The sequence below is a fragment of the Budorcas taxicolor genome, chromosome Y (genome assembly GCF_023091745.1).
Source record: "Budorcas taxicolor isolate Tak-1 chromosome Y, Takin1.1, whole genome shotgun sequence".
Lineage (NCBI taxonomy): Eukaryota > Metazoa > Chordata > Mammalia > Artiodactyla > Bovidae > Budorcas > Budorcas taxicolor.
Window position 1 is genome coordinate 1,090,301 of NC_068936.1, and position 23,849 is coordinate 1,114,149.

Below are 23,849 nucleotides of genomic sequence, written 5' to 3' on the forward strand. Positions count from 1 at the left end.
ACCAGCCTGTTGTTCCATGTCCAGTTCTAACTGTTGCTTCCTGACCTGCAAACAGATTTCTCAAGAGGCAGATCAGGTGGTCTGGTATTCCCATCTCTTTCAGAATTGTCCACAGTTTATTGTGATCCACACAGTCAAAGGCTTTGGCATAGTTAAGAAAGCAGAAGTAAGATGTTTTTCTGAAACTCTCTTGATTTTTCCATGATCCAGTGGATGTTGGCAATTTGATCTCTGGTTCCTCTGCCTTTTCTATAACCAGCTTGAACATCAGCAAGTTCACGGTTCACCTATTGCTGAAGCCTGGCTTGGAGAATTTTGAGCATTACTTTATTAGCATGTGAGATGAGTACAATTGTGCGGTAGTTTGAGCATTCGTTGGCATTGCCTTTCTTTGGGATTGGAGTGGAAACTGACCTTTTCCAGTCTTGTGGCCACTGCTAAATTTTCCAAATTTGCTGGCATATTGAGTGCAGCACTTTGACAGCATCATCTTTCAGGATTTGAAATAGCTCATCTGGAATTCCATCACCTCCACTAGCTTTGTTCATAGTGAAGCTTCCTAAGGCCCACTTGACTTCGCATTCCAGGATGTCTGGCTCTAGATGAGTGATCACACCATCGTGATTATCCGGGTGTGAAGATCATTTTTGTACAGTTCTTCTGTGTATTCTTGCCACCTCTTCTTAATATCTTCTGCTTCTCTTAGGTCCATAGCATTTATGTCGTTTATCGAGCCCATCTTTGCATGAAATGTTCCCTTGTTATCTCTAATTTTCTTGAAGAGATCTCTAATCTTTCCTATTCTGTTCTTTTACTCTATTTCTTTATATTGATCCCTGAAGAAGGCTTTCTTCTCTCTTCTTGCTATTCTTTGGAACTCTGCATTCAGATGCTTATATCTTTCCTTTTCTCCTTTGCTTTTTGCTTCTTTTCTTTTCACAACTATTTGTAAGGCCTCCCCAGACAGCCATTTCGCTTTTTTGCATTTCTTTTCCATGGGGATGGTCTTGATCCCTGTCTTCTGTACAATGTCACGAACCTCATTCCACAGTTCATCAGGCACTCTGTCTACCAGATCTAGGCCCTTATATCTATTTCTCACTTCCACTGTATAATCATAACGGATTTGATTTAGGTCATACCTGAATGGTCTAGCAGTTTTCCCTACTTTCTTCAATTTGAGTCTGAATTTAGTAATAAGGAGTTCATGATCTGAGCCACAGTCAGCTCCCGGTCTTGTTTTTCTTGACTGTATCGAGCTTCTCCATCTTTGGCTGCAAAGAATATAGTAAATCTGATTTCGGTGTTGACCATCTGGTGATGTCCATGTGTAGAGTCTTGTGTTGTTGGAAGAGGGTGTTTGCTGTGACCAGTGCGTTTTCTTGGCAAAACTCTGTTAGTCTTTTCCCTGCTTCATTCCGCATTCCATGGCCAAGTTTGCTGGTTACTCCAGGTGTTTCATGACTTCCTACTTTTGCACTCCAGTCTCCTATAATAAAAAGTACATGTTTTTTGGGTGTTAGTTCTAAAAGGTCTTGTAGGTCTTCTCAGAACCATTCAACTTCAGCGTCTTCAGCATTACTGGTTGAGGCATAGACTTGGATTACTGTGAGACTGAATCGTTTGCCTTGGAGACGAACAGAGATCATTCTGTCATTTTTGAGATTGCATCCAAGTACTGCATTTTGGACTCTTTTGTTGATCATGATGGCTACTCCATTTCTTCTGAAGGATCCCTGACCCATATAATGGTCATGTGAGTTTAACTCTTTACAGCCCCATGAACTGCCACATGCCAGGCTTCTGTGTCACTATGTCCCAGAGTTTGCTCAGATTCATGTCCACCAAGTTGTTGATGCTCTATTACCATTTCATTCTCCATCACCCCATTCTCCTCCTGCCCTCAATCTTTCCCAGCATCACGATCTTTTCCAAGAGTAAGCTGTTTATATCAGGTGATCAAAGCACTGGAGCTTCAGCTTCAGCATCAGTTCTTCCCATAAATATTCAGGATTGATTTACTTTAGCACTGACTGGTCTGACCTCCTTGCAGTCAAAAGGATTCGCAAGATTCTTCTTTAGCATCACAATTTGAAAGCATTAATTCTTTGGTGTTCAGCCTTCTTTATGATCTAATTCTCATATTTGGACACGAATACTAGAAAAACCATAGTTTTGACGATAAAAACCTTTGTTGGCAAAGTGATGTCTCTGCTTTTTAATATGCTGTTTGTATCTGTGATAGCTTTTACTCCAAGTAGTAAGCCTCTTTTAATTTTGTGGTTGGGCTCACTGTCCACGGTGATTCTGGAGCCCAAGAAAATAAAATCTGCCAATGATTCCAATTTTTCCTAATCTATTTGCCATGAAGTGATGCAACAGTACAGCATGACTTTAGCTTTAGGAATGCTGAGTTTTAAGTCAGTTTTTTCACTCTTCTCTCTCACCCTCATCAAGAGGCTCTTTAGTTCCTCTTCTTTCTGCCATCAGGGTGGTGTCATCTTCCTATCTGAGGTCACTGATATTTCTGCCACAATCTTGATTCTAGCTTGTGATTCAATCAACTTCTCATTTCACATGATGTATTCTGCACAGAAGTTAAATAAGCAGGGAAACAATATACAGCCTTGACATACTCCTTTCCAAATTATGAACCATTCTGTTGTTCCATGTCTGGTTCCAATTCTTGCTTCTGATGTTAAAAGCAGGTTTCTCAGGAGACAGGTAAGGTGGTATAGTATTCCCATCTCTTTAAGAATTTAGCAGTTTCTTGTGATCTATACTGTGAAAGGCTTTATATGTCAAAGTAAAGGTTTTTCTGGAATTCCCTTGTTTCTCTGTAGCCCAAGAGATGTTCACAATTTGATCTCTGTGGTTCCTCTTCTAAATCCAGCTTGTATATCTGGAAGTTCTCAGTTCACAAACTCTTAAAGCCAAACTAAAAGCATTTTGAGTATTACCTTGCTAGGATATGAAATACGTGAAAATGTAAAGGAGTTTGAACATTCTTTGGCACTGCTTTTCTTAGGGACTGGAATGAAAACGGACCCTTTCCAGTCCTGTTGCCATAGCTGAGTTTTCCAAATTTGCTGGCACACTCATGGCAGTAGTTTAACAGCATCATCTTCTAGGATTAGAAATAGCTCAGCTGGAATTCCATCACCTCCACTATCTTTGTGGAAAGTCTTCCTAAGTCCCACTTGACTTCAGAATCCAGGATGTCCAGCTCTAGGTGACTGACCACAACATGTGGCTATCAGGATCATAAAGACTTTTTTGTACAGTTCTTCTGTGTATTCTTGCCACCTCTTCTTAAATCTCTTTTGCTTCTGTTAGGTCCATATCATTTCTGTCCTTTTCTTGTGCCCATCATTATATGAAATGCTCCCTTGGTATCTCTAATATTTTTGAAGAGATCACCAGTCTGTCCCATTCTATTGTTTTCCTCTATTTTTTTCTTTCTGCCTTGTTTACTTAAGAAGGCTTTCTTATCTCTTCTTGCTGTCCTCTGGAACTCTGTATTCAGTTAAGTATATCTCTCCCTTTAGCCTTTCACTTTTCTTTTCTTAGCTATATGGAAGGTGCTCTCAGACAACCACTTTGCCTTCTAGCATTACTTTTTCTTAGGATGGTTTTGATCACTGCTTCCTGTACAATGTTACAAACCTCTATCCATAGTTCTTTAGGTGTTCTATCAGACTAAAAATCCCTTGAATCTATTTGTAACTTCCACTGTGTAATAATCAGGGATTTAATTTAGGTCATATCTGAATGGTCTAGTGGTTTTCCCTACTTTCTTTAAATTAAGTGTTAATTTTGCTTTACAAAATAATCTCAGTCACAGTCAGCTCCAGGTCCTGTTGCTGCTGTTGTATAGAGTGTCTCCATCTTTGGCTGCAAAGAATATAATCCATCTGATTTTGGTATTGACTATCTGGAGACGTTCACGTGTAGAGTCATCCCTTGTGTTGTTGGAAGTGGGTTTTTGCTATGATCTGTACATGCTCTTGACAAAAACTCTGTTAGCCTTTGCCTTGCTTCATTTTGTATTCCATGGTCAGGTATCTCGGACATTTCTTTTGGTGTTAGTTCTAGAGGATCAGGTAGTTCTCCATAGAACTGTTTGACTTCAATTCTTCAGCACTGGTAATTGAGCCAGAGACTTGGGTTACTGTGATGCTGAATGGTTTCCCTTGGAAACAAAACAGATCATTCTGTTGTTTTTGAGATTACATCCACATAATGCACTGTTGACTATACGACCTGCTCCATTTCTTCCATGGGATTCTTATTCCAAAATAGTAGATGTAATGGTCATCTGAATTAAATTTGCCCATTCTCATTCCTTTTATTTCACTGATTCCAAAGAGTTCACTCCTGTTCACTCTTGCTATCTTCTGCTTGGTCACATCCAATTTATCTAGATTCATGGAACTAACATTCTAAGAATTATGTGTTTATTTGTGGAAATGTGAATAAATTACAAACATGAATTCGTATGAAATATTCTATGCAATATTTTTTTTTTACATCATCAGACTTTACTTTCCCCACCAGACACATCCACAACTGCACGTTGTTTACACTTTGGCTAAGCCTCTTCATTTCTTCTAGAGCCTTTTCTCTACAGTAAGTTGGGCATCTATTATGTGGGGGCTCATCTTCGGGTATCATATGTTCTTTACTTTTCATACTATTCATTTGGTTCTCAAGGCAAGAATAGGAAAGTGGTTTGGCACTCCCTTCTCCAGTGGACTACGATTTGTCAGAACTCTTCACCATGTGCCTGGTATCGCTAAGTAACTTCAGTCGTGTCCGACTCTGTGCGACCCCACAGATGGCAGCCCACCAGGCTCCCCCATGCCTGGGATTCTCCAAGCAAGAACACTGGAGTGTGGTGCCATTTCCTTTTCCAGTGCATGAAAGTGAAAAGTGAAAGTGAAGTTGCTCAGTTGTGTCTGACTCTTGGTGACCCCGTGGACTGCAGCCTACCTCCGTCCATGTCCATGAGATTTGCCAGGCAAGAGTACTGGAGTGGGGTGCCACTGCCTTCTCCAGTGCCTGGTATTAGGCTTGTCTTTTTTAAATCTCTGAAGCCCTCACTTTTTTGGACTAAAAGAATTTCTCATTTTCCAGATTAAAAGAATGAGCATCTAATAGTTCAAAACACTTATCCAAAGACACAGAATTAACAAAGATAAACAAGCTAGGATTCATTCAGATCTTTCTGGTCCCAAATGCCAGACTTTTTCATCCTGCATATATTAAACAGAGTTTGACAAAACATCTCATGTGGTATATTAGAAAAAATTAAATGTCTAAAAAAAAATTATTCTGTTATGTTTTCCCCAAGTTTTCTTTTATAAAAACAATATTCAATATGCTCTAAAATACCAAAAGTATATAGTCTGTATCTACAAAAGCACATATTTGTTATTTGCTAAAATTTACTCTTCTATATACCTGTCTTAGCTAGAATTCACTCTCTGTATACTAACAACTTTATTTTGGGGGGCTCCAAAATCACTGCAAATGGTGACTGCAGCCATGAAATTAAAAGACGCTTACTCCTTGGAAGAAAAGCTATGTGACCAACCTATATAGCATATTCAAAAGCAGAGACATTACTTTGCTGACTAAGGTCCATTTAGTCAAGGCTATGGTTTTTCCTGTGGTCATGTATGGCTGTGAGAGGTGGACTGTGAAGAAGGTTGAATGCTGAAGAATTGAAGAACTGATGCAACTGTGGTGTTGGAGAAGACTCTTGAGAGTCCCTTGGACTGCAAGGAGATCCAACCAGTCTATTCTGAAGGAGATCAGCTCTGGGATCTCTTTGGAAGGAATGATGCTAAAGCTGTACTTCCAATACTTTGGCCACCTCATGCGAAGAGCTGACTCACTGGAAAAGCCTCTGATGCTGGGAGGGATTGGGGGCCGGAGGAGAAGGGGACAACAGAGGATGAGATGGCTGGATGGCATCACTGACTTGATGGACGTGAGTCTGAGTGAACTCCGGGAGTTGGTGATGGACAGGGAGGCCTGGCGTGCTGCGATTCATGGGGTCTCAGAGTCGGACACGACTGAGTGACTGAACTGAACTGAACTGAACTGATACTAACAACTGTATTTCTTCTAGGACAAATTTTCTGAACTTTTAGTGAGTTATTTTCCAACTCATCATTAGAGAGAATTTTTAAAATGTGCTACTTATTACTGTGACTGTATTATTTACAATACCTGTAAGTGGGCCAACATTCCAAGCAATATTGTTGCACCAGCCAACAGCCTGAACCCAGTGCACAGTGCCTGCATTTATCCAGACCAAATCTCCAGGTCTTTGAATAAACCTATATACAGGAACATTTGCTTCATAAAGATCTTCAAGATTGGGCCACCAAGAACTCATCAAAAAATTCAAATTATTTCTGAAAGAAAAGAATAATGTTACTGGACAAAGGTTTTTTTAAATGTCTCATCAAAGATGAAAAGATATTTCTAACAGATTAAAAAATGCTCTCATTTTATATAGTTTAATAAAACTTAATAGTACTGTCAGAACTTCAGAACAGGACTGTAGAATAGAAGAAGCAATTGAAGAAAAGTAACAACAGAAGAGAATAGGTACACTTATTTAATTATTTAGGTACCATATGTCTAAAGTTACTTTTTTAAAGTACAAATGTTAAATTTTCAAATTAGACTGAAAATAAATTAGTTTTTTAGTTTAATGCAGATTGTACTTAGGTATAATTCATGTACAGTAAAATCCACCTATTAATGAGTGTTGACAAACAGGTAAGAACCTTTACAGTCAGGTACTCTGGGGCCCAACGGTCTCAGGGGCAACTGTTCAAGTCTTGTCAAGCACAATATAAACGTTAGTACTATTTCACCCAGTATTACCAATACGAAACTGGAGAAATTTCCATTAAAAAAAAAAAAAGGATGCCAAAGATGGCACACAGATCAAACATGTTTTTCAAAAATTCAAAACAGCAGTGATTTAAGATAACATGTTATCTGCAACCATAAAGTAAACTATTGAAATTATAAACATTAGAAGCAGTATCCTTCTGCAAAACAAAATTATAGAACTTGAGAAGACACATGTTATTTCTAACTTTAAAATAAATCATTCTAGTTTGTTATTTTTTTATTACTCTGCAGTGTAAACTTTGGGGATAGCACCTGTATTTTCCAAGTACATTTGACCTAAGATATCTGAAACAGAAGAAAATTAAACCCTAAAAATAGTTGTGTGTTAGCTGCCCAGTCATGTCTGACTTTTTGCAACCCTATAGACTATGTCCTGCCAGGTTCCTCTGTCCATGGAATTCTCCACGCAAGAGTACTGGAGTGGGTTGCCATTTCCTTCTCCATAAAAAAAAAAAAACACACAACAGTTCTTCCTAAAAATAATCACTGCAATGTATGTGTAAAAATTACCACATGATATAACTTAAAGAAATAAATTCTATTAAAAAAATTCATTATAACAAAAGCAAACCTTATACATAAGACACAAAAACCTGATCAAACATTACCAGTAATTGAGAGAATTTTGGAGTACTGTTTTTTCTAACCACTGACGTACTTTTTAGTAAATAAACTATGAGTAAATATCCTCTAAAATTAGTATATGAAATATGTGTATCAATTTAAAAATAATCATAGACACATATGAGAATTACATTCAAGTCTTAATCATGTATGTTATTATAACCGTATCTATCATTAACAACTCTGAAACAACAACAGGTAATTGCCCTTTATAATAAATTTTCTCATAATTATTTTCAAAGAAAATTTAGTTTAGAAACCTACTTTTCACAGAAGTCATTCAGAACACCCCAGTAACCTTCAGGAACAACAAACCATTCACAATCACCTGGACCAATATTTATGTTAACAGAACAGAAGTTGTTATTTTCTTGGTGACCTAAAATGTAAAAGGAAAAAAATCATGATGACACTACAAATGCAATGAACAGTGTGTACATGTAGCAGTGTGTACCTGTCCATCCTAAACTCACTGAAAGAAATGTGCCGTTAAATTACTGCTCTGTTTTGAGGACTGGGTGAAAAATAAATCCTTACAGATTAATGAATACCATTTGAATAAGTAATAAATATTAGCTATTATCGGTGTTACTACTTTCTTATCTGTAAACTATCTCAGCTCACAAAGAGTAACAAAAATTAACAAACGAGGACACAGACAACAAAGCTGTGGTTGCTGAGAGGAAGGTTACAGGGAAGGAACAGTCAGGGAGTTTGGGATTTACATGTACACACTGCTTAATTTAAAATGGATAACCAAAAAGGACCTGCTGTCCAGCACAGGGATCTCTGCTCAATACTCTGTAATGATCTTATGGTTACCAGGGGGGAAGGATGGGGAAGGGATAGTTAGGGAGTTTGGGATGGACATGGACACACTGATGTATACATGGAGAACCAACAAGGACCTGCTGTACAGCAAAGGAAGGGAATTCTGCTCAATACTCTGTAATAATCTTATGGTTCCCACGGGGAAGGATGTGGGAAGGGATAGTCAGGGAGTTTGGGATGGACATGGACATACTGCTGTATTTAACATGGAGAACCAACAAGGACCTGATGTCCAGTACAGGGAACTCTGCTCAATACTCTGTAAATAACTTTATGATTCCCAGGGGAAGGATGGGGGAAGGGATAGTTAGGGAGTTTGAGATGGACATGTACACAGTGCTGGATAATTAACAAGGGACTGCTATAAAGCAAAGGAAGGGAACTCTGCTCAATACTCTGTAAATAACTTTATGGTTCCCAGGGGAAAGGATGGGGGAAGGGATAGTCAGAAAGTTTGGGATTTACATGTACACACTGCTGTATTTAAAATGGAGAACCAACAAGGACCTACTGTATAGCACAGGGAACTCTGCTCGATACTCTGTAATAACCTTACGGTTCCCGGGGGAAGGATGGGGGAAGGGATAGTTAGGGAGTTTGAGATGGACATGTACACAGTGCTGGATAATTAACAAGGGACTGCTATAAAGCAAAGGAAGGGAACTCTGCTCAATACTCTCTAACAACCTTATGGTTACCATGGGGGGAATGGAGGAGAAGGGATAGTCAGGGAGTTTGGGATAGACAGGTACATAATACAAGTACACACCGCAGTATTTAACCTGGAGAACCAACAAGGACCTACTGTACAGCACACGGAATTCTGCTCAATGTGGCAGCCAAGAAAGGAGGGGATTTGGGGGAAAAATGGATACATGTGTATGTATGGATGAGTACTTTGCTGTCCACCTTAAACACTGTTAATCAGCTATATACTTCAGTACAACATAAAAAGTTAAAAGAAAGAAATGAATGAATGAGATATGATTTTCAAAATGTAACGGGTGAGTTAGCAACCTGTAAGCCCTATAAACCTTCCAATTTGATATTGATACATACTGTAAATGCTTATACCTTTTCCACCACAGGTAGACATGGTAATCTCTTACAATACAGCCTCAGAATATGGCCTCTAAATTTTTAAAAACACATTTAAAGGCTCATGTCAGTAGGTAAAGTATGTTATAGAAAGTACCATTTATTTTATGTAAGAACAGACAAAATGTTTACCAACTAAAAAACACTTAGAACGATTTTTCTGTGAATTACAGGAGCTGACTAAAACATATGACACATTTTCTCTAAGGATCTTCTTTTGAGTTCCACAGGAAACTGTTGGTGTAATGACAAACAAATGAAAGAAATATCCCAAGACTTCTAGGCATAAACAAAAAAGAGTAATATACTAAATCTGGCTTCAGCATCTAGATTTTACATTTAAAAAAAAAAGATTTTTCATTTTCTGTGATTCACTTCACTTTCACATATTTATTTTTATAAAATATTCTAAATCAAATGAAATAATTTTCAAATACAAGTAAATCTTAATGGATCTAGTCTGATACCACATACATTAAAAATCTTGAAAAGTAACATTCTTGCCCAGTATTAAGATGTTATTAATGACTAAGAAGGCCAATTCATTAAATACTTTTTCAACTATTGAAATTATACATATTTCTTTCCACTTGACCCAAATACTGACAAAACAGTACTATCTATCTAAATTTCCAATAATCCTGGTAATAAACATTCCAACAACTGGGTTTTATTCCTGGTTATACATCAATATCCCTGAGGAGCTTCTAAATAATGATATCTCATCCTCAAAATGATTCATGATTTCTTCTGAGAGCTTTTCAGCAGATTTCAATTACCAAAGTTGCCAACTCAAACTCATGAAATAAGCAACAAATATTCTTTTAAAAATTAGCTGGTCATTCAACAGTGAGAATGTACTGAAGAAGACATCAGAAAATCAAAGTGACCTGTAGGCTGTACATATCACATATAGCTGAGCTGGTTTTCTCTGATACCATCTGACTTAGCTGTCCACAGACTGGAACTTAAAATTATTAAGTACTTCAACTGTCACCTATGACATAAGCTATGTTAATGCAAAGAGAATGATTTTATATTTGTATTGAATGAAACTTTACGATCAAATACCCATTGTTGTAATTAAAATTCTTGGGACTCAGATATGGTACCAATCTATGCTCTATCCATATGTTTTCATGCTACAACATAAGAATTGGGCAGTTATAACAGAGACCTTATGAACTTATAACTTTATATTGCTACCTGACAAACTACAACTTTCATTAATAGTCAAAACTAAATGGCATTTTAACTGGAAAGAATATCATACTTAACCCCTTCATTTTTTTTTTTTAATTACAAGAGCACATTCATAATGTTAAGAGGAAAATAACAAATGTCAAATGTAACACTCTTAATGGGAGTGTGTGCATGACTTACTCTACTTGATAGGAAAGGCACTTTACTTACTATGTTACAATGTTCTTTCTGTCCTAAAATATCAGTTCTTTGAAACTACCAAACCAGATTCTCATCACATTATGCCTCACATAAAAATAGTGAATAAAATTAGAAAACTTAAAATATACTGTAACAGCAGAAATTTTCCCCAGAAAATCAACAAAACTGAGGTTGAACCAAGGTTTGTCTATGGGCAGGAAAGCAAAGCTGTTTACAGATAACAAATTAATTAAATCATGTTTGGTGTACTGTAAAAAATATTTCTAGAGGAAGTAAAATGTTTCCACATGATTAGCTTTTTGTTGAAAACAGTTACTAAATGAAGGTCCTGGAAGAAGTATCAGTAATCACAATTAAAAAGTAAATAATTGTGGAGGCAACATCAATAATCAGTTACAAAACAAAATAATTTCAAGCATTTCTTCCTGCCCCATAATAAGTCAACAAAGAAGTCAATGTCCAATATGAAGTGACTGAAGGTTTTGCCTCTACAAGTGGTCTTCACAGGATTAACTGTTAGGTGAGAATATTTTCAAAGTTCCAAATATATTAAATTAAGTTCTCTTGAATTGGAATCTGCTAATATATATTACAACAAATGGTAGGGAAAATATGTCTGGGAGAAAAGCATAGTAGGACAAATTGACAAAGTCTGTGAAAATGTTAAAGTACATATGACTGAGGTTTTTCTTTGTATTATTCACTGACAAATTCCTTATGAAAAATTTTTATCTCCTACTCTGAAAGACTTAACGAATATAAAATCTGTGAATTTACGACAGAAACAGAAGCTGACAATCCTGATATTCCTATGGCTTTGCAGTACTGATACTCTAATTTATCAAGACTAACAATTTTTGAATGAGGCCAAACAATAGCCACTGTTATAATATCAAGGTATTCATACACTCCTATGGTATTAAAAATTAAATCAAATGCTACCTGTACATTTCTTTAAACATTTGCAGCATATATTTCATAAGTTCAAACAGTAACTGTAATACCATTTTAAAACAATAAAGCAAGTGCAGAGAACATTTTGATACTGTAAAAGCCTTCTTCGTATCTGATCTTCAACTGAAAAAACTGCATTTGAAATGCAACTGCGTGCAGAGAAAATGTAAAAGTAAACAAACAAACAAACAGAAACAAACCCTAAGACAATTCTGTAAATGCCTTCCAACCAACTAAATAAGCTAAATAAATACACAGACTGATAAAGAGTGTCTGGCAGTATCTAGTTGCAGAAAAACAATTTTAAAGATGAAACATATGAAACATACAGGATGGGGGAGATGCCTGAGGAGGTCTGGCCAGCCGGGCTGGCGAGGGAAAAAAAAAAAAAAAACCACAACAGAAAAAGATGAAGCATAGACTTTTTCTATAGAATAGCTTTAATAGATGTACATTTGTAGCTATCCTGACAAAAGGGAATACTGACTTGGAATCCCAGTAAGGTAAAATGTCATTTCCCCTGTTCAGAATGTTTGCATTTTGTCAATTATTTGTCTCAGTGTTTTTCAACTATTAAGTATTTTGACTTTCATCAATGAAGACACAAGGAAATCAATTTTTTCCTGTTTTTACATATGTGTCTTCATAATATCCTCAATTTAATCTCTCAGCTAACAAAACATGAATTACTTAACTGGTTAGCTTTGAAAGTCACCTGACTTCTGTATTAGTTTCTGTATTGTACTTTTAAGAAACATAACATAATGAGATAGTTTTAAGAATATAGTGCATCATATATTTTAAGTATTTTCAGTCAAGTTTTATACATATAGGACACATATCAGTTCATTATTAGTAAGAACTGTAACTGTGATTAAAAAAAAACACAGAAAACTGACAGTTTATAGTCAATGGGGTCAAGACAAAGACTTTCACTGCCTGAGTTAACACCCCTATGCTAGGCTAAAATTTTTCTGATTTTTCTGATGGTTACATATAAAATGTAAAAAAGTCATATTGACAGAACAAACTGATACTCTCACCTTTAATTATAAGAATATTTACAGTATTTTTGCCTACTAGAAAGAATTTTTAAATCCTACTGACTTCATTAGTTACAAATGGGAAACACTACAGGTGCATCTACCACATTTGATCAACTCTTTTTTCAACTATACAAAATCAATTATTTCATAAAAATAACCTGGTGTTCGACTCCCTGGAACTTTCATGTATAACTGAACTGTATTCATGCCCAGGATGGTATGACCAAGATGGCTTAGAAGATTTCCTGCTGATACAACACGCACAAAAGCAGGAAGTTTAGTCAGTTCAAGTAGCTGCAACTTCCACCTAAAATAAAATAATACATTGAAATTATAATATTTTTACAAACATTAATGAGAACGAACCCCCAAATCTTGCAATCCAAATAGAAAACAGTTAAATCTGTAAGTTTTAAAAGTTCAAGGTCAAAAGAACTAGTCTTTAAACTTCTATTTCAAAGAAGTCCTAAAACAAACAGATAACTTAAAATTTTATGGGACTTCCCTGGTTCCAGCAGTTAAGAATTCACCTGCAAATGCAGGGGAGACAGGTTAAATCCTGGTCGGGAAAGTAGGGTTCCACATGCTGCAGAGCAATTGAGCTGGTTAGCCACAACTGCTGAGCCCATGTGCTGCAACTACTGAAGCCTGTGCTCCTAGAGCCTGTGCTCTGCAATAAAAGAGGCCACCACAGTGAGAAGCCCGCAAACCACAACTACAGAGTAAACCCTGATTGAGGCAATTATAGAAAGCCCATGTGCTGCAAGCAAGACGCAGCATAGTCAAATGATAATAAATAAACGAAATATTTAAAAAACTAAAAAAAGTGTGATAATCTTATATTTTCATTTGCACATCTGTAAAACTGTTTTGATACTGTAAAAAAATACCATTTCAATATCTAACAAAAATAATTTCTGAATGCTAGCAAAAACTTATCTGTCAACACACAAAAACAGGATACCTATGGAATTATAGAAAATATGAAAGTAGGCAACTTTCAGTTCTACATTTCTGTTTGCACTTCATGGTAATAGAACAGGAGGTCTTACTTTTTGTCATCAGAGAGGTCAATGTTCGTTCCAAATTTTATAGTTTTAAAAGGTCCTTTCCTTCTCCTTCCACTACTAAAAAAGAAAACAACAAAAGTAAATTCATGCCTTTTGGACAGGAACATTGAATGCATATTAAAATTTGCTTACTTATCTGAAGAAGTGGATTCATTATCTGAATATTCTCTATGTTGCATTCTTTTCTCATTTTCCTCCTAAAAATTAAGCAAAAACATTCATGTTTTAGTATCCTGCTACAGACTATACTTCCCATTACACAACTGAATAAAATAATTTTATCTACATGAATGCTACTGATTGTGATTTGAAAAGTAGTTTCCTACAAGCACGTTGCACCAAAAGACCAGAGTTCGTTTTTCCTATATGAACTCTTAAATAAGAATGAAATGTGTATATTCTTCTACTTGACACAAATTAAGGTGATAATAAAAGAAAATAAGAGCAAAGTTCTACAGTCTTGCTATCAACGTTACTTATAAATGTCAATCAAGCGAAAGTACACATTTTAAATTGGCAGGAGTGTGTGTGCCTACAAAGACAACAGTTAGATTTTCTATAAAATTTTTTATCCTAATCCTGCCTATGTGGAGTATAGTAATACAACTAAGAGAACATACAGTTCTTAATAATCTAAACTTCTGACAAAATACATTCTATATAAATAAAACACTTAGCACTAGGAGGAAATTAAATCTAAATAAAAACGTGTTACTCTCCTGAAAAATATCCCAAAATAATTCAATGAAGAAATGGTAAACTAGAAACCCATATTGAAAAGAATAAACGTTAGACACCAACCTTTTACTAAAGAGGAAAATTAACTCAAGAGGGATCCGATGACCTAATGTAAGACATATAACTATGAAACTCTTACAACAAAAGAAAGAGTAAGTCTGCATGACCACAAGGCAAACCTAGCTTAGCTATGACACCAAAAGTAAAGCAGTTAAAATTTTCACCCAAACTAAATCTTCCATGCTTCAAAGGACATCATCAAGAAAAAGTGAAAACACAACTTACAGAATAGGGAAAATACGTGCAAATTAAATACTTTACTAACGATTCTGTAAAACATGTAAGAGATCTCGAAGTAGCCACTTCATTTTTAAAAACAATTAAGCAGTCTCATGTTAGTAAAAGAAACCAGGTCAAACTGCTGTGTCCAAAAGTTTGTTTTTTTTTTTTGAAAAAGCAGTGAAAAATAGAAACTAAAATTAATGGGACCAGAAAACTACGGATACTCTCCTGAGAAAGAAAAACCATGGAAAATATCACACACAAAAATCCCTTTCTGAAATATACCAGAGGATTCTTTTCTTCACAGCAAAATCTGCACTCAGAAGAAGCTCTTTAATCACTGGCTAATTTTCTGGGATTTTTATTAGCCTGTATGTCCAGAGAGGCTTCCATGGTGGCTCAATGGTAAAGAATCTGCCAGCCAGTGCAGGAGACATGGGTACGATCTGTGGGCCAGGAAGATTCCCTGGAGAAGGAAATGGTAACCCATTCCAGTATTCTTCCCTGGGACAGAGGAGCCTCGTGGGCTATCGTTCGTGGGGTTTCAAGAGTCGGACATCACTGAGCAATTAAACAACAAAAACATCTCCAGAGAAGAGAATACCAAACTCCAGCCCAGTCTACACATTCAATTCTACTGAAAGAATGGGGGAGAAGAAACAAACATGAAGCACTAATGAAGTTCACAGTGGAGAGGCACATGCTTCACAAGGACTAAGACTGAATCATAAGATAACAAAATACCCCCTTCCTTAATAATTTTACCAATACATGACTAAAAGCCTACTTACAGCAGTTCCTTTTATCCAGCACATCAAGGTATGTGAAAAGTCAGATGCACAGCTTAAACCCCATACCAAGAACCAAGAACAGTCTCTGACATAACATAAATGATGGAACTCTAAGAAAAAAGGTTTTATAGTTTAGTATGTAAAGAATACTGGGAGGGTCACTGGCAGGTCTGGCTCAGCCTCTTGTGTGGTCCACTGCTCTTTTCCTCTGGGTCCTGATGGTTACAAGGTTTTGTTTGTGCCTTTCAGGACTCTTATGTCAAAAACTGCATGCTTCTCTGAAATTCACACAGAATGTTCAGTAAGACCACATTCCAGGTGACTACGCACACATTTGCAATTCAAAACTAAAGACATAATACAATACATCCTACTAGATAACAACGGAAATAAATTAGAAATCAGTTAAACAAAGATAGAAAATCCAAAAACACACTGATACTAACAATATATTGTCGAAAATACCCTCAAAAACACCTAACAATTATTTTGAACTGAGTTATAATGAAAATAGAAATGTTAGTAAAATTGGAGATGCACCCAAACCAGTGACTGGCAGGAAATTCAGTGCAAGTAATATACATAATAGAAAAAGAAAAGATCTGAAATCAATCATCTAAGTTTCTACTCTACAAGAAAAGTAAATGGAAAACAAGAGTAAATAAATCCAATAGAAGGGACTAAGAAAAGAAATATGAAGAATAATTAAAGTCAGGAAAACTGAAAATACAAAGTCAACAGAGAAAAATCAATGAAACCAAAACTTGGCCCTTTGAAAAGACCAATAAAATTGATAAAACTAGGCTGGAAAATAAATATACAAGACAGTTCAGTTCAGGTCAGTTGCTCAGTCATGTCCAACTCTTTGCAACCCTATGGACTAGAGCACACCAGGCTTCCCTGACCATCACCAACTTCTGGAGCTTGCTCAAACTCATGTCCATTGAGTCAGTGTTGCTATCCAAGAGACAGAAATTACTAATAATATAAATAAAATAAGGATCATTATTAAAAATCCCATGGTCATTAAAGGATAATAAAAGAATGCTATGAATCACTATACCCACAAATATGATAACCTAGATAAAATGAACCACTTCCTTGAAAGACATAATCTATCAAAAGCAACACTGAGAGGAAGAGATAAACTGTAAGGTACATAACTACTGAAACTGATTCAATCATTTAGTAACTCTGCAGAACAAAAAGCACCACAGTGCCCAGATGAGGACACTGATAAGAGTTCCACCAAAAATTCAGGAAGAAATTATGCCAGTGCTCAACAACCTATACCAGAAAATAGAAGCAGACACAATCTTTCAACTATACTATGAGGTCAAGGATAATGACTACCCTAATACTAAAAACACTGAGAGAAAACTACAGACCAAAGAAAAATCCTCAACAAAGTATCAGCAGATCACATACAACTATGCAGAAAGACATTTATACACTATTGCCAAATGGGATTTATCCAATGCATGCAAGGTTCAGTTCAGTTCAGTTCAGTCGTTCAGTCATGTCCAACTCTTTGCGAGGTTCACTCAACACTAAAAAAATCAATCATTATATTACATCAAACGTCCACAGGTTAAAAAAGAAAAAACACAGGATCACAACTGATGCAGCAAAAGAACTGACAAAACTGAATACTTGTGCATGATAAAATCAGTCACTGAACTAGGAATAGAGAGGAACTTCCTCCACTTAATAAGATTATCTGTAGAAAATTGTTTGGTTCAGTTCAGTCGCTCAGTCAGGTCCGACTCCTTGCAACCCCATAAATCACAGCATGCCAGGCCTCCCTGTCCGTCGCCAACTCCTGGAGTTCACCCAAACCCATGTTCATTGAGTCGGTTATGCCACCCCACCATCTCGTCCTCTGTCGTCCCCTTCTCTTCCTGCCTTCAATCTTTCCCAGCATTAGGGTCTTTTCAAATGAGTCAGCTCTTCCCATCAGGTGGCCAATGTAGCAGAGTTTAAGCTTCAACATAAATCCCTCCAATGAACATTCAGGACTGATTTCCTCTAGGATGGATTAGCTGGATCTCCTTGTAGTCCAAGAGACTCTCAAGAGTCTTCTCCAGCACCACAGTTCAAAAGCTTCAATTCTTCGGTACCACAGTTCAAAAGCTTCAATTCTTCGGTACTCAGCTTTCTTTATCGTCCAACTCTCACATCCATACGTGACTACTGGAAAAACCACAGCCTTGACTAGATGGACCTTGGCTGGAAAAGTAATGTCTCTGGTTTTTAATATGGTGTCTAGGTTGGTCATAACTTTTCTTCCAAGGAGTAAGCATCTTTTTATTTAATCATATCTGAAGTTAGGCTCAAAGCATTCTCCAATAGTCCAGTGAACAAGGCAAATAATATTTTTAGATGCTTTTGTAAATTCCTGCTTCTTTTGCAGTTTTATTTAGAGACTATTAATGACAAAGAAAGAGTACTAACACTTCTTTATAGAGTATTTTTCAGATAAAGTGAAATGGAAATGCCTTTTTACAAACCAATTAAAAACGAGAGCACTGCCCAGATAATATGCTTCATTAAAATCAGCCTGCAACTCTATGTAAACCTATTTTAACCTATTTTAAGTAGAAGCATTTCAAAAATAAGGATATGCTATAAAACAGTATTTTCTCTGTTAACAATATGTACTTCTGCTAATATAACCTCATTTAAACCTTCAATAGTTTATTGTTTACTGTAATACTTACAAAAGCTAATTATATTAACTGAATACACTGTTAGAGAAGCAATTACATTTAATTTAGAAAAAAAATCTCCAGGAAAAAACACTTACTCTCAGTGACTCCTGGAAGGAGGAGGCCTGGTACTGTGCATACTTAGCAATTGTAGTATGAGATCGATTACTTTCACAACGCCAGATTTTCTTTGTTCCAGTGGGATCCCAGTTTTCATCTGCTGGTTGCAACAACTGTGTTCTCACCTCTACTGTGTGCTCATTGTTAGCTTCTACCAATGTTTTAGTAGAGAAAAGCCCTAGATCTACATGAATAAATAAGTTTCAAAAAAAATAAAACTGTTTTTGGTATAATGAACATTTCAAAAGTTGTTTAAAAAAATTCTTGATGATGTTCCATCCATTTCTCTAAAGACTGCTTCAAGCCATATGAGGGCCAAACTTACATAGCAGTCCCATGAATCATTAGATTTAACCACTGTGACAAGGTTTAACAAGGGACTGAGGGACATAAGCAGGCTCTGGATCTAATTTTACCTACATCTTAAATGGCAAAACGTCTTCAATTAGCTAACCTTAGTCATTCATGATGCTTAATAATACCAAATTAAAAAGAAGTAAAAATCTATCAAAAATTGTCAATGGCTAATATAGGTATCATGTTAAAAATGTGCTAAAGTGACTGAGACAGAAAGAAGGTTGCTTCCTACCATTAAAATGGTTTAATGGTTTCCTCCCATTAAAATAAAAACTGGGGGAAACATCTAGGAAAAAAGTGTGTTTCTGGTAGTTTTTAAAAAAATGACAGTAAGAGAACTTTCAACTTTTTTAAAAAACTTACCCAATTTAAGAGCTCCAGCAAGACCACGTATTACTGTAACAGGATTTTTGGGATTTATACAAAATTGATGTAATGGAGGAAAGAAAGCATCACGTTTACTTTCCAACTGTAAAATTGAAATGTTTTGTTAGATTTCAGAAAATGACCAACTACTGTCCTGAAATACATTTTCATTTTTTGTCCAGGCATTTTTACATCAACAATATACTTCAGCCATTAATGCTGAGTGCTGCATACTACAGTGTTTCAGCATTAGTCCTTTCAGGAAAATTCTACGAGAAGAAAATCACTATATACATCTGTCTTTAAAAGAGATACACTTTAAATTTAATAAATTCTGAAATGGTGTTATTAACTTCTTAGATCACAATATTCACAAAAAGAATGCAAGAGGTTAGCAGTTCAAAAGTATTTCCTAAGTGTACTTACCAAGCATACCTCCAGAATTCTTATAAAAGAGGTATGGAAAAAGTAAAATATAAACTTAAATATTGAAAGTGTTTTAAAGACTATAATCAAAATAAAAAATGATTCAATAACAGGCAAAAAAGATAAATCTCCAGTTTGCATTTAATCCCCAAAAGTTCAGCTTCAGGGGTTGAGCTTTATTTTTATAACTAGACCTTCCTTTCACAATAAGTCAGTGTAATCTAATGTGGTAATTTAAGAGTAAAATTTGGTTTTATATAGCATCTGTAGGGTAAAGAAGTTAGAGAAGGTGAGGTTCAGAAAAAGAATGAGATTGGCACTTTACAGGAACAGATCAACTTTAATGAGGAGAGAAGGGGCAGGAGTCAGATTAGTGAGCTGCTACACTTACCCAAGAAAAGAGTAAGTACATACAGGCATGTATGTGGAAAGCTACTGTCTTAAGGGGGCCTGTTCTTCTCCAGGGTTGTTTGGAGTGAGATCTGCCGGCTGGAAGGTGGACGTAATCAACCTTAATGTCCATTTTTTAGGGGGGGTGAGAGAGTGCTTTGCTTTGCATAGAATGGTTGGGGGGGACCGGGAGGGGAGTTTTAATTCCAGGCTATTTTGAGCCATATAACTTTCCTTAAGCATCTAGTTTAAAAAGGAGCCAGAAATTCAAAATGCTCTCTTACATAGCATCATTCTAAATATTTACTCATCAAATTTTAGCTTAGAAATTTTTCTTTTGTCTTAGAACAGGATAGTTTAAGGACGGACAGCAGCTACGCTTGGAAAAAAAAATCACAGAAATTGTTTTGAATTAACTTTTATCAGGTTTCTTTACCAAAGACCTAAATTCCCCAAAAGTAAAAACATTTAGCTTCAAATTGAAAATTTTTAATTATTTATTAACCTTTTTAGTAACATGCACTAATCATAATTTCTATATTCTTAACCACTTTGTTGCTTACAAAAATTTTTGCTTTAAAGCATAAAATTAAGCTCTGTAAGATGGCAGAATGTAGATTTAGAATCACGTAAACAAAAAACTAAGACAAAAACAATTACTTATTGCTACTCTCAGAGAATCTCACTCCAAAAGTGAGAGACACTTTAAATTTAAATATTCCCTTCAAAAAATCTTTCTAGAGTACAGTGGCAAAACTTTTTTGAAGAAAGAACAAATGGTAAGTATTTTTTGTTTTATGAACTATTTTCTTTCACAACTAGTTAAGGCTGCTAATCAAGAGCAAAGCAATCAGATTAACATATAAATAAATGACTATGACTATGACTATGTAACAATAGAACTTTACTTAAAAGAAGAGGTAGTGTACCATATTCAGTCTGAGAGATGTTTGTTATCCTCTAGGACACAAACATGGTTTTCCAAAGCTTTCAACTTTAGAGAAAAAATTTAATTTTCTCTAAGAAGATTTGCATTGGTTTAAAAATATATCTAAAGGCAGACAAGTTCACATACTTGGGTTATTACTAATTAGCAAGAAGACTTACATAAATACTGGGTGTGGGTGGATTCAACTTGTCCTTTGGCAAAGGTGGGTATGGAGAAGTTGGTGGTCTTGGAGGTGGACATTTATCCAACAAATTGTGACAATTAGACAAGCCATTTTTATCTAAGTTCCTAGATAAAAATTAGAAGAAATATATCAGTTATGCAATGACTGTAAAAACAGGAGATTAAAACAAGAGAAAAATCTTAAATTCTACGTTCAGTAAAGTAAAATAATATACACTGTTTCTTCAGAACAAATAATTGTATTTTTGTAGAATAAATTACAAATTATATTTAAAATTTCAAATTATACAACTACACAAGCTGAAATAAAATCATCGTTCCTTGTTTAGCTTTATTTTTGCTAAAGGGAAGGAAAGCCTGAAACTTAGGATTTTTTTGCAGAACTAACGAAAACTAAAAAAGTTTCAGATGGAGTATTTATCAACTTTGAAATGCCATAAAAAGCAGCTCGTAGTGTGTAGAGCCTATTTTGGCCTTAGTTACCTGAACAGGGATCAAAGAGGGATTTTGGCAATGAACATGCACAGTGCTCACCACTGAGCCACCAGAGGATTCCCTGTGATAGGGTTTATATAGTTACAAATTAAGTAAAAAATGCAGACTTTTCTATTTTTACACAATTTACAAATGTATATTACACTAAAATTTTACAATTAGCTAGCAATTAAGTTTAAATGTTAAATCAGTCTCTAGGCTTCATTATCTGTCCACAAAGCACAGTGACTTGTGTGGTTCAAGTGGCCTGTATCTTAAGCTTCTAAATTTAAAAATACGATTCTAATTTATAAACGCCACAGAACTGACTTTACAACCAAAATACTTGTCAGAAGCTAATACAGGAAAAAATATATCCTCCTTAGAACAATGCATTAAGAGTCAATTATAATCTCTAGATAATAAAAGGAATTGGTTTTAATTATGTCTGTCACTCTATGCTTTCCACAAAATGATTTAAGTTTGATTATAAAAGACTTGTTTCCTAGTGAGAGATGTACTACAATATAATATAAATATTTTAGAATACTCTAACATATGGATCAAGGATTTAATCGTACTTGAAAAAAATAAGCTGATTTACCATCCTGTATATGAAAAATGAGTAGGATTTTTATAGTCTAATAACACTAAATTAAGAGTATATAGAAAACTCAAGCAATTCAAAGTAAAAATATATATGAACACAGAAAAAAAAAAAAGGGGCAAGAGCAAGGAACCCAAAACTGGCCCAATTACTTAAATGGGGAACTTACATTTTAAAATTTTAACAGAAGCAAAAATGCTATAAATGAAATCAAACACTGGCAGTTTAAAATTTTAATAACCCTTAAAAGTTTTTCTATGAAATATAACAAAAGAGAACACGCTGCTCAAAAAGTACAATGAAATCAAAAGACCCATTAGTATGTCCCTATGAACCAGTCAAATCAGAATCTAAAGTTATTTACCAAAAGAACCAATGTTTCTGAAAATAAAGGAACCATCCTTTTTTTTCCTTTGTAAAATACCTATCAACCTTAAAGCATGAAGTTTGCAAAACAGAAACACATGAATTTCTAAATAGGTATGACTTCACTGCTATTCTAAGAAAAAGTTACCATAAAAATCCAAATGGGAAAGAAATGAAGTCGGGGGAAAAAAGTGGAGCTGGGAAAGACGAAGAATATCTCACTGTAGCAAAAATATATTATTACTGAAAAATTACTTTAAAAATACCATACTTAAAAATATCTTATTGTGAACTTACTTTTGAACACATTTAAATACAAAAAAATGGGAGGTGCTCTATAGATAAACTAATATACAGATTTTTTTTTTCCTTATTAAGTTTCTCATACAGAGATTAAACCCTCTCAACTGTTGATTCCTTGAACTAATCAGAATTCAGTCCAATAAAGAACACATCAGCATTGGGTAACAGGAATTGTCTCCACATGACAGTTATTATTTGCTATCTATTTGGCTGTGTTAAACTGGAGTAATTTTATCCTCAATTCAAAGCCTGACATTCATGTTCTTTCCTCCTTCCCTTCTCGTCTAATCTTTATTTTTTCTCTTTACAACTTTTGGATATGGTGATGGTGTCCTTTCACTAGTAAACTGCCAGCCAAATTTACTGGAAAAACCATGCACCCATATGTAAGTTATTTTCAACTTACAAATTTACACATTTTTAGCAATAAAACAAGTCCTTTTAGTGGTTTTGAGCTTAAAATTCAATCTAAAAAATGTACCCCATAATGATGCTCACATATACTTTGTAAAATAAGATGGGAAAATTAAAATTTAATCCACTATGAAAGGCAAAAATTTCTTACTCATATATTTTTAAAAATATCAATTATTTCCATTTTTCTATTATTCTATCTCCATTAACTGCAAGTACAAACTATATAAACATTTAAGACTTGTGTCAGCTTAGAATTTTATAACACATATTCAATGGTTGATCAGTGATGGCTTCTAAGATAATCTAAGTGTCTGAAAAATCTACACATGTTTTAGTTTCAGCAATTGAGAAGAGAGGTAAAGACTCCCAGTTTCAGAAGACTTACAGTAATTAAGCAATAATTCCTTTT

The 23,849-nt window shown here is 35.3% G+C and overlaps 1 protein-coding gene across 1 annotated transcript in view; it reads right to left on the bottom strand.

Annotated features, from left to right (window-relative positions):
* LOC128071014 (lysine-specific demethylase 6A-like) overlaps positions 1–23,849 on the bottom strand; it is a 174,441-nt gene that overhangs the window by 19,713 nt on the left and 130,879 nt on the right. The window contains exons 18-25 of the mRNA XM_052664012.1: positions 21,249–21,378; positions 19,323–19,428; positions 18,581–18,786; positions 14,096–14,160; positions 13,946–14,020; positions 13,052–13,200; positions 7,825–7,939; positions 6,238–6,425 (exon numbers count right to left, since the gene is read on the bottom strand). Of these exons, the coding sequence (XP_052519972.1) occupies positions 6,238–6,425; positions 7,825–7,939; positions 13,052–13,200; positions 13,946–14,020; positions 14,096–14,160; positions 18,581–18,786; positions 19,323–19,428; positions 21,249–21,378 (1,034 nt within the window). The remainder of the gene's footprint in view (positions 1–6,237; positions 6,426–7,824; positions 7,940–13,051; positions 13,201–13,945; positions 14,021–14,095; positions 14,161–18,580; positions 18,787–19,322; positions 19,429–21,248; positions 21,379–23,849) is intronic.